Here is an 11,609-nt window from a genome sequence, read left to right as displayed (position 1 = left end):
TTCACAGGGTGGGCGGGGAAGTGGAAGCTGGGCAGGAGCCGCTCGTAATGGCGGCGGCTCTGAGGCGACTGTTACACGGGACGGAAGTGGAGCGGGTCCGGCCGGAGCCGGAGCCACCGCCGCCGCCTCCCCCGCCTCCGTGGGGCGGAGAAGTTCGCAGGTGTCCCCGCCATGGCGGCGGCGGCGGAGGAGCGGAGAGGCCGACTCGAAGCGGCTCCCAGGTAACGGCCACGTCCTCTGCCCCGCCCCCTGCGCTCGGGCGACGGTTGATGACGTCAGCGTCAGTTGATAACGTCGAGGCTTTTCAGGACTCCCCTCAGAGTCTGGCTACTGAATATGCATCCAAGCAAAGCTGTCATTCTCAGGGTTGGCAGAGAGCGGCAGTCCACACGAACACACCGCAGAAACAATCCGGTTTGAAACCGCTTTAACTGCCCTGGCTTAGTGCTAGGGAATTCTGGGAACTGTAGTTCTGTGAGACGTTTAGCCTTTCTCTGCCAGAGAGAGAGAAAACTACACTTCCCAGGGTTCCCTAGCACTGAGCAAAGTGGTTTCAAACTGGATTATTCCTGCAGTGTGTTTTGGATCAGAATGGCATGACCTGCCAAAGGAGATCCGCCACGTTTCTACTCTTACAGCCTTTAAGAAGGCTCTTAAGACGGATCTCTTCCGGCAGGCCTTCCTTCCCTAGTTCCTCTCCCCGTTTACTGTTTCTTAGGTCTCTCTGTCCACCAATTCTTCTCTTGAATTAAGTTAAAATTAATAAAAATGACATTCTTGCCTCAAGAAGAAAAGCCCTCCCTCCCTCCCTCCCTCCCTCCGTCCCAACTGTCATCATCAGTCCTGGCAGGGAGTGAAAAAGACAGGCCTAACTGTGAATGTCTGTAACCAACGTCGCTCTCTTTTATTTTATTGTACTTTATATGCATCCATGTTTTTTTGTGGGTTTTCCAGGCTATGTGGCCGTGTTCTAGAAGATTTTCCTTCCTGACGTTTCGCCAGCATCTGTGGCTGGCAGTAGCAGAACATGCCGCAAACTGTCCTGGGCGTAAAATACTGAAGTTTGAAAACACTGAAGTTCTGGACCATGCCAACCACTTCCACGTCAGGATGCACAGGGAAGCCATTGAGATCCACAGACATCTGGATAATTTCAACCGGAAGGAAGAAACCCTTAAAGTGAACAAAATTTGGCTACCAGTCCCTCCTGAGGAACAGCAAAATAAGGCCCCAGCAAATGCAAATGGGGAACCACCAATTAGCAGACATTAATCCTCTTTTGCATTAGCCTCCCAGGCTGAGGCCAGCCATCAGCACAGAACAACACACATGCAGATCACTCCTGCATTCACAGTATATATACACCCACTTTTTCCAGGCAAAGCGCTCTCTGAAGATGCCAGCCACAGATGCTGGCAAAAAGCCAGAAAGAAACTCTGCTAGAACATGGCCACATAACCCCAAAAACCCACAAAAAACTATGGATGCCGGCCATGAAAGCCTTCGACTTCACTCTGTTGTCGGGGTTTGGAAGTACAGCATTGGCCCTCTTACAGCTATATATATATATATCTGCAGTTTCCTGAGGTTACCCATGTAAGATCAAGTAGAAGAGTGAAATTTTAGACCACTGGGCCCCAAACTGTGCCCTTTAAGACATTTTGGACTCCAGCTCCCAAAAGCCTCAGCCATGTTGGCCAATAGCCTGGGATTCTGGGAGTTGGAGTCCAAAATCCCTTAAAGGTTACAGTTTGGGTACCACTGTTCTAGACATTTTCAAGAATTGTGTTTAATCGTTTGACGAAGTAAATGTTTTCTTGCCTTCCTTAGGAGCATCCTCCTTACCCTGCTTACGGCTCTCACTACTGGAATTCGTCTCCTAGAATGGCCTATTCAAGCCCATACCCGGTTGGACCAGAGCTCCAGCACCAGGTAGAATAAGTGGGTTCTGTTTTGCCTGTGGAGTGGCCCCTTATGGAATAATTTGCTTTGTGATGGTGTGTGTGTATGGTGTCCCAGTGTTGAAAGTACTGTAAAAGTACCCCATGTAAACAGGTGGTAGTCATAACACAAATATAACTGACAGGTTCCCCCCGCCCGAATTCTTGTATATTGCAGCTGTATATCATGCAAAGTACAGTATTTTGATGTAATCCTGGCTGTGAAATACACTTGTTCCTCTACATTTGGACTTTTGCAGAATTGATTATTCACAGATTTTATTAATATGTTCTCTCTAGGAATATCTAGGTCCTCCAGAACAACTCTATGATCCACTTTAACCAAAAGTTGCACTGAAGGACCTAGAGCAGTGGTTCTCAACCTGTGGGTCACAAGCCCTTTGGGGGTTGAATGACCCTTTCACAGGGGTCGCCTAAGACCCAGGGTTGGTGCCATAATCTATAATACTCTAGTGCAGCAATTCTCAACCTGTGGGTCACAACCCCTTTGCAGTTCTCAACCTGTGGGCTTTAGGAAGGTTGAGAACCACTGACCTAGAGATTCCTAGAGAAAACACTCCACTAGGCATTTGTAGCTCCTCCAGTGCAAGTCTGTGGCTAATGTTTGGCAGATGTTGACCACAGAGTTGCACGGGAGGACCTAGAGATTCCTAGAGAGGTGTTCTCTCAGGTAAAAGCATAATGTTTTTGTTATTTCCGGATTTTCCACATTCTTGGGGTGACTGGAGGGCTCCTCACAGATCTCCTGTAGAGGAATCAGGTCCATTATATGAAATAAAATGTCATGGTATTTGCAGGCTGCAGGGAAGCACAAGAGGAGAGACACATTTAGAGAGAGGCATTTGAGGAGATTCCAAAAGCTTGCTATTTAAAAATGCATGAAAAGTACAGTGAACTTGCCAATGATGAGGGTGGTGGTCGTAGCAAGGGAAGGTAGAAGGAGGTTGTGGCACGAGAAGCTGCTGGGTGATAGGACCCAGGGAAGAGCGGCGTAAATAGCAATAGCAGCCTGCACACCTATGAGCAGGCTGAAATCCAAGTTGTTCTTTCTAGCTGTGCCTCTGCAACCTGCAAATACTACACCATTTCCTTTTATATAAGGGACCTGACTGCAGTACAGGAGATCTCTGGGGAGCCCTCGAGCCATCTTCTTTCACTTTCTAGGTAGTGGTGGCGCTCCAGGTTGTTTGTTTGCAAGTAAGAAGCTGGCAAATATTAAAAAATCTCAAAATATCCAAAATTTAAAACATTTCTGGTCCAAGCATTTTGGATGAGGGAGACTCAACTTGTATTTCTATTTGTTATCGCTAGAGGGCCTTCTCTGAATATTTAAGCATTTTGTTGTGAAGCTGTTTCACTTTTATATGCTAGGAGTGGAGGAAGAGGAAACTAGCTTCTTGGCTTAAAGTGTAAAGTGCCAGCATAGGTTTATTACCTTGTGACTTGGCATTAAGAATGTCCTCTGGAGTGAAGCAACAAATCCTGCACAGAAGTATGATTGTAGGACAGCAAGACCTTGCAGCTTTCTGAGCTACCCTTAATTGACAAGCTGCATGATTCAGGAAAGCTTAGCAGCATCTCTTGAGGCTCTACCTACTAACCTGAGAAGGATATTGAGCCATGAAATGAAAGCCTGACTAATCTGACTTCCTGAGATGTAATGCCTTTGATTCTGTGTAATCAGAGTTGTCTAATCTCTCTTTTTGTTTTCCAGAGAATTGATCCTTCCTATACTAATGGTGTTTATGGTACTCCATACTCAGCTGCTGGGACAGGGCCACCATATCCCAATCTTCCACAGTCAAACACATACTATTCCTCAGGACATCCTCATGCCCCTTACTCCACAGAGTCCCATAGCAGATATAGATCTCCACCACCAGCTTTCAACTGGAATTATCCTCCACCAGACTGCCCAGCTGAAGGTTCAGCGGTAAGGAGACAAGTACCAGGATACCCTCCACAACAGGTAAGCGTCTAATGTGCACAAGTAACACGTTTCCTAATAGCTGAGCTGATTAGGCATATCCTGGAACTAGATACTCAAATGTCAGGAGTGGATCAGAATGAGAATTTAACCGATTTTTTCATGTTTTTTAACCTGACTCTGAAAATGCCCTGCCCAATCAGTCTGAGTTTGACTTTTTAAAAAAGCAAACAGGCTAGTCTTCCTGGCATGGCTCTGAAACTGATCAGAAAATCTCCTCGTGATATTTTTTTTTCTCACACTCATCATAATCATGTTTGCTCAGAGGTAAAGCTGAAGGGCACTTACATGTGTTTTGAGGAAGGTTAAAAAATAAACACCCCCCCCCCAAATACCCCAAGGTGCTAAAATTATGTTAATCAGCAACAGTTTTGGAATGTTGGGTGAAGTGGTTGGGAAAGGAGAGGGGACAATACTTTATGCTCGGTTCTGTCATATTCATTGGGACGATGGTTCACAGTGAGATGCCCATCATGGATAGTAAGAATTTCACCTAGGTTCCACTAGAAAAGCAGTGATTGCCAGCACTAGGAGCCCACCATCTGGAAGCATGGTTAATATTTCATTAATTGGTATGTTTTTCTTGGCTGAACAAAGAAGAAATCATGTCTGTTTTTCTTTTCCCTGCAGACGCAAGGATTTCCAGTGCCACCATATACGTATGGTGATTGCAATCACAGCATTCCACAGCAGAGACCGCCGCCACTGCCACCACCTCCACCACCACCTTCCCAGCCAAGACAACAGGATATGACTTGGAGACCACCTGGAGTTTACGGAGTGCAACCTCCGTATGGCTGGTCCACTGCCTCAACAGGAAATGTGAATAGATACATTGCAGAATCTCCTCCGCCATGGCCTCCTGGTGGGACATCTAATTTGCATCCGCCAAATAATAACCCAAAGGTACATTTTGAGCTGTGCTAGGACATGTTCTGACTGCAGTTCTCAGGTTGCTTAGCTCCCTTCTGTCTCCCTTCTATAGAAGCATTCTATAATTGTTCTGTAGATGCTTACAAATCCATGTATAGCCCAACTGCGGATTTGAGCATCTATAGATGGCAATCCCCATTGCCCCTAATGGTGTTGCATGTACATGTGTGCTGCCATTAAAAACAACAGGACTTGAGGTCCTATGGTTTTTGGCATCTCCAGGAGAGGGGGTCCGGAACCCCCATGGATACTAAGAGGTTAATAATTTTGCTAAGGTTAATTATGATCCTTTGATACCAAGAGTTAAACATGATATTGAAAAGAGGGTGGAGATTACAGTGATCAGCAAGGATGTCTGCGGTCAAAGGGTGTGTGCTGTTAAAGCTTGTCACTACTACCATTATGACTGATGAAGCCAGTAGCTGAAAAGCTAGTCTTTAATTTTCCTTGGGCCAGTAACATCCTCGGGTCAAGGCTCATACAATGTAATTATGACAGATGAAAAAGCTGGGCATTCCTAAAGCAGTAATTGTCCTGGAAAAGAACTTGAAGACGTATAGCAGAACAAAGTTGGTCAGATATATTTGGATATTAAATTATCCATGTTTAGTTTTAAGTCTGGGAGGCAAAATATAAATTGCTGTTTCGGTGATAGTTATCACTCAATAAAGTTTTGTAAAAAAAATCTTTTAAAAAGAAAAATAATAGATAGTGCGGTTTGAGAAAAATAGCTATTTTAGTAGATTTAAAAGGATGCTTTATCTGCTGAAACAATACATTGTTTCCATACTTTTAAATAGGTCAAATAATACCTATAAATATCTTTAACTTGAATTTCTAAAGTTCTGGTATTCTTTGCTTAGAGAGAGTGCCATTGTCTGCCCTCTAAGTTTCAATACTGTTGATCTGGCTCCAGTGAAAGCTAAAGCCAAGCAATAGCAGTGGGTGCTATATCCTGAGCTGGCCACTTAAGAAATAATTTCCTTTATCTGTGTGTCCTGAGCTTGGAAGCCCCAAGAAGGATTTCTACATTAAATGACACCTATGTTCAAGTTTATATGTTACCTTGTATTAGTCTGTGTCCCATGTCCTGGACTTCCTGGAAAGGGCTTGTAGTTCTTCCCACATGTTTTGTTTTGTAAGATATGCAGCTACACTCAACATTTTGTACTCCAGTTCTTTTTATTAGCTGAAGAGCTTTCACTCTGCTGTTCAGAGTTCTTCTGTTTCCATAGATGTGTCTGACATAGGCACTTGTACTTTTTTCAGAGTCCCTATAACATTGTTGGCTCAGGCAGCAAGCATGTTTCCGCGGAGTAGCGAACATCTGTGACACTTATATTATTCTTCCTGTGGAACTGCTTTTGGGCTGTAAGCTTTATGGAGAAGGTCACCTGGCATTCACCTTAGTGAATCATGGTACATTATGATGTCATTCTGACAGAGTGCATAGTGCAGGACCAGTCTTGAGTGACTTTGAACATCTAGACCTTTTTGCACTGACATCTTGAGCATGCAGACAGTACCAATGAACAGAGAGGCTGTCTGGCAGTATTGTCTGCCTAGTGGTCTGCTTACACAGCAGCTTTGACACAGGATGGGGGGTAATGGGACTGGTAGAGTTGGACACCATGTTGAAATCTCTTTTCTCCTTTAGGAGTCGTATAATCAGCTGGAGCAAGGAACCAACCAGCACAGCTACTATCCTGAAGCCAATCACTTGCCTTCTGGCACCATGAATGATTACAAGTCTGTTCCACTTGATACTAAGCCATCTGCATCCAACCCCAAAGTGCAATATAGTGCACAGCCACAGCTGTATGAGAATGTACATAGGAAAAAATCTGTGGTTGACCACGGACAAGGTTCTAACCCCAGCATGCAGCCTTCATTAGAGACAATGGATGTGCAGCCAGGAATATACAAAGTTATGCAAGTTATGGAGGGAGTTGAACAGCTGGAGGAAGAGGTAGATGAATTTGTTGGGAAAAAGACAGACAAGGACTACTGGTTGCTGGAGGAAATGTTGACCAAAAAGTTGTTGGAGCTGGACTCTATAGAGACAGGTGGTCAGGAGAATGTACGCCAAGCAAGAAAAGAGGCTGTGCACAGAATCCAGGCAACACTGGAAGAACTGGAAAGGAAGGGGCTTTAAATGTGAGCAGTAGTCCTGAGGCCCAGTCCTGACATGCTCAAAGATCTCTAGTTTTCTTTTGACCATCCAGAGCAATAAGTGGGGACTTGCATTTTGATTTTCAGTTATCACATGGTAAGTTGGATATGATTGAATGAAGATGTCAGACCCAAAGACTTTGTTGAATCTACCAATGAATGTAGAGGAAGGGATGAAATTCTGACCCCTGATTATTTGAAGCTGTAGTAACCTCCACGGACATCTGCATGTTTCACTAGCTCTGGGAGTAAAAGCATTGGGTAAAAGGACAATTTGATACCAGCATTTGCATCATGAAAGAGATTTCTTGAAGCACCAAGGACTTCAACAGCAGAGTGACCTTTTGAACATATGGTGTGAAGACATTTCAATTGCAATATTGTGCCAGTAAACCCAGGACTACAATCTCCTTCGATGCTTCTCTTGTGTATTACTTAATGCTTTATCCCTTTTTGTCATTGAAATTGTGTAGTATTTTGAATCTTTTAGGTCACATTCTGTTGAAGTATAGCTATACTGATAAATCAATCAGTAGTGCAATCAAAGCCAGTATATATTTCATGGTATTTCCCTCCCTTGTTATACCATGCAGTTATCATTCTCACTGCTTTTTATTAAATAGCCAAAAGGGGACTAGGCATTGTTTGACTACTGCAGCTTGCAAGTAACAGATGGATATGTTATGGGGTATTTGAGGACATATGCTCTTCATAGGGATGTCACTTCATATGTTGCAGTTTTCTGTATTCCACTTCAATCTGTGTGACTACTGATCTGTAGTGGGATAGATAAGGCTGCTATTGTTAATCGTCAGCTCCTTACAAAGTGATCCTTGTTCCCAAAAGCAAGAAATAAATCCCTCTGAGTTTTAAAATATCCACGTGTTGCAAAAAGATTTCATATAACAGCACCGGTGTATCTGATCATTAAAACGATGAATTGGGCATTAAAAGACTAGTCTGTGTTATGCAGAAATTGTCCCAATTTGTTTCTTTTGAGAACTACTGGGTTGAAAATCGGTTTCTAATGAATTACTAAGGCTGCATCTACAGTGCAGAAGTGATCCAGTTGATACTGCTTTAATCGCCACGGCTCAATGCAAAGGATCTCTGGGCCATGGCAGTTAAAGTGGTGTGAAACTGGATTATTTCTGCACTGCAGATGCAGCCTAGGAGTTGTAATCATTATTTAAAATCTCTAGAAGTTAAATTTTGGATGAAACATAAAATTACAGCTGGGTTGCCTCTGATTGAAGTCAAAGAGAATTGTTCAGATAATAATAATAATTCATTTCCTGTGTCTCCTCAAGGCATGGTACAGCATATTAAAATGCAAGCAATTAAAAAGAAAACACATAAAACCAACAATTGCAATACAATAAAAAGTAAAAGTTTGTTATAATAAAGGCACGGTATATATAAAATGGTGCTCATTTTTCTGAAAATGAATGCTGCACATAGCTACAACTGCATAGACCTGTGCTATTAACAGTCCAATAATTCATGTGAACTAATGGTTAAACGTATTTAATAATGTGTTGGGTGATTTGAGAGAGTGCCTGTGTGTTACATAAAACATCTGACATTTTTTGTAACAGGTGGCATCAGTCCAGGATATTACAAGAGTTCCATTTACAACTATATTCAACCTTCCGAGCAGAAAGATTGTGCAAGCGTGTGACTTATAACCTTCATTCTAATGATCCAAGAGCAACAGGAATGCTAAAAAGTGGCTTGTGATTGGTCTGGAAGCCATGAGGGAGATTTCGAGAATGAATGGATGCCACTGATTGCTAGTTGGCATTAACAACAGGCACCATTCATGCAATAGCACCCTGATGGTAACACTGTGTGACAGGGCAAAGAACGGGCATGAAATCTGCACATTGTTTGCTGATCTTCTTAAACCATGTAAATGAAGGTTTTAGGGTGGAGGCACTGGTTCAAATACAGGCCAGCACTTGCTGCAAGAGATGTTTATGGTTTTCATTTAATTTCTACTGAGCAAAAAAACCATATTTGTCCCCAAACTCTGGCAGTGCTGGTGGTTGTGTGCCTCCAAATTGTTTCTCACTTACAGCAACTCTTAAGGCAAACTTATCACAGGGTTTATTTGGCAAGACTTCTTCAGAGGAGGTTTGCCATTGCCTTCCTCTGAGGCTGAGAGAGCATGACTTCCCCAAGACGATTCAGGATGTTTTTTTACTGAACAGGGATTCCAGCAGTGGTCTTCTGGAGTCTTAGGGCTTGTCTACATGGGTGATTTACCCCCTAATTCCCTCCAGGCTTGCTGCATCCTATTTACATGACACAGGGCAAAATCCAAAAAGTGTGGCTAAAATCTAGATTGTCTTCATGATGCCCACACTCATTCACAGCTGCCTTACCATAACCTACATTTCACTTATCTCTAAATGCAGCCAGTCATCCTCATTGGGAGTGTTCATGAGTAATCTAAGCGAGTGGGGCTCTGGACTTCTGCCTCAAAGCCCTGCCCAGTGAGGTTACTACATGGATTGGAAGTAAGCAGATAGAAGTGCCACGGTGCTTGAAAGCTATCTGTTAGTGATCTTAGCCCTTTGTTCCTGCAGTGGTATCCGGGGAAAGATCAGTGTAATAACTATATAGCAGTAGCAACAGTCAGTGTGCTGTAGTCATTTGAGCATTGCACTATGACTCAGGGTTTGAGTCCTTGCTCAGCTATGGAAACCCACTGGGTGACTGTGCAAGTCACAATCTCTCAACCTCAGAGGGAAGCAAACCCTGTGATAGATTCACCTAAAGGTCACAGTAAATTGGAAACCACTTGAAGGCCAAGGTTCTGGAATGGCCAAGGTTTCCATATAGTTTTACTTTCTCGATTTGTCATCCTCTCCAGGCACAATTCAGTCCAGTCGCTATGGAAGGAATGAGATCTTCGTGTGACATAGAAACAAACGTTTTGTGTACATTCACTCACTTTTATGTACCTTAGCCTTTAAAATATCATTCCTAAAAATAGTACTCCATTTCACGATGGAGCACTACTGATGATTTCACATGATTTTTAATGATGGGGAGGATCCACAGTGACATAATATTCTTGTGATCCACAACGTTGAAATTTAGACTGCTGTCCCCTTTTGGGTGCCGCAAATACAGATTATGTCCAGCCATCTTCTGTTTGTATATAATAAAAAAGCCTGGAAAAAGGTTTGTCCCTAGGCCATACATAAGATCTAGTTTAGCCATTAACTCTCCTATATGTGTGCACATTGAAACGGGTCCAACGTAGCTGTCATTTGTAGGACTTTGGACTGAAAGAAAAAGATCTATTTTTAGAAGTGGTGTTATTGCAGTAATCTATGTGCAATTGTCTCATACTTAGGAGAGAGGAGAAAAAAATAAAGATCAGCACCAATCACAAAGTATTCAGGAATTAGGAAAACAAACCATTGTGCAAACTACTTAGTCAACAGTAAAACATGTGAGGGCTCAGCAATGAGGCAAACAGGCCGAGAGAATCCAAATTATTAACCTTTTGTTTTTAGTTACTTTACTTTATCACAACAGCCTGTTGTCCTACAGCTGTTGTGTTGCTGAAGCAAATGAGAACACACCAGTTTGAAAACAACATCACACCTCTGCAATCGTACTATTATGCTGTTTTGGCGATCCATGGTCCTAGATTTTCTCCTTGTTTCTTGACGCCCCTCGGCTGAAAAAGGGGCCATTTCGTTTCTATTCTGATCACCTTTATTTTCATTTGCCTTTATATTTCCCTTTATTCTCATATGAATCCTATCATGAGCCACACTCTAATTTGGATTAAGCACACCGTTCTTACAAACAGATACATGTATGTGTGTTTGCACTGAGTTACTAACTGTGTGAATATTATAGCAATGTGTTTTTGGACATCCACATTCTTCCAGTGCTTGGAATATGTTGTACTCAAAATGGTAAATGATATAATACAGAGGATGGAGCATTCCAAAGTAGATGAACAACATTAAGGATAAGACTGTGAGGTGCTTTAGCATTAAATCTATGGGGAATTCTTGTTTTCTAACGTTCTTGCAGTTTATTGCAATTCTGGATTCTACCACAAACAAATTAGGCCATGTTATTCTGGATTAGCATCTAGCCAGTTGTAATTATCTGGTCAGGATTGCAAAGCTGTGGTTCCTGGAACATGTTGACTGGTTGTTTTGCCTACATACTAGAGATGGTATCTTGGTGTACTTTATACATACACACACACATATAGAACCTGTGTCTGATTTGGAGAGCCATGCCATATATGATATTTAGTTTTAGGAACATTTTGGGGATTATGAGTCTAGCTGCATGTGAACATTAGTGGGCTGCTTATAATGGTGATGATTATTTCAGTGATGATGAGAGCATTGTGGAAAGGTATGTTAAGAATCATTACCCAAATCAGTTTGATTTGAATGTCTAGATAAATTATAGTTCAAAGCAAAGATGGGAAAGTTTGGCCCTCAAGTTGTTGTGAGACTGTCACTCACCATTGACTGTAAACCCTTCACTCTTGGCTATGCTGATCTTGGCTG

At 42.7% G+C, this 11,609-nt stretch overlaps 1 protein-coding gene across 1 annotated transcript; it reads left to right on the top strand.

Annotated features, from left to right (window-relative positions):
* On the top strand, positions 1-8,459 carry BAG4 (BAG cochaperone 4). Its single transcript, XM_089538010.1, has 5 exons — positions 1-221; positions 1,831-1,932; positions 3,676-3,930; positions 4,579-4,854; positions 6,539-8,459. The coding sequence occupies exons 1-5, from the start codon at positions 48-50 to the stop codon at positions 7,034-7,036; spliced, it is 1,305 nt and encodes a 434-aa protein (XP_089394136.1). The 5' UTR covers positions 1-47; the 3' UTR covers positions 7,037-8,459.
* Positions 8,460-11,609: the final 3,150 nt, after the last annotated feature.

Source organism: Sceloporus occidentalis, unplaced genomic scaffold (genome assembly GCF_023333645.1).
Source record: "Sceloporus occidentalis isolate IW3139 unplaced genomic scaffold, rSceOcc1.0.p SCAF_9, whole genome shotgun sequence".
Taxonomy (NCBI): Eukaryota; Metazoa; Chordata; class Lepidosauria; order Squamata; family Phrynosomatidae; genus Sceloporus; species Sceloporus occidentalis.
This window is presented reverse-complemented; position numbering and strand designations above follow the sequence as displayed.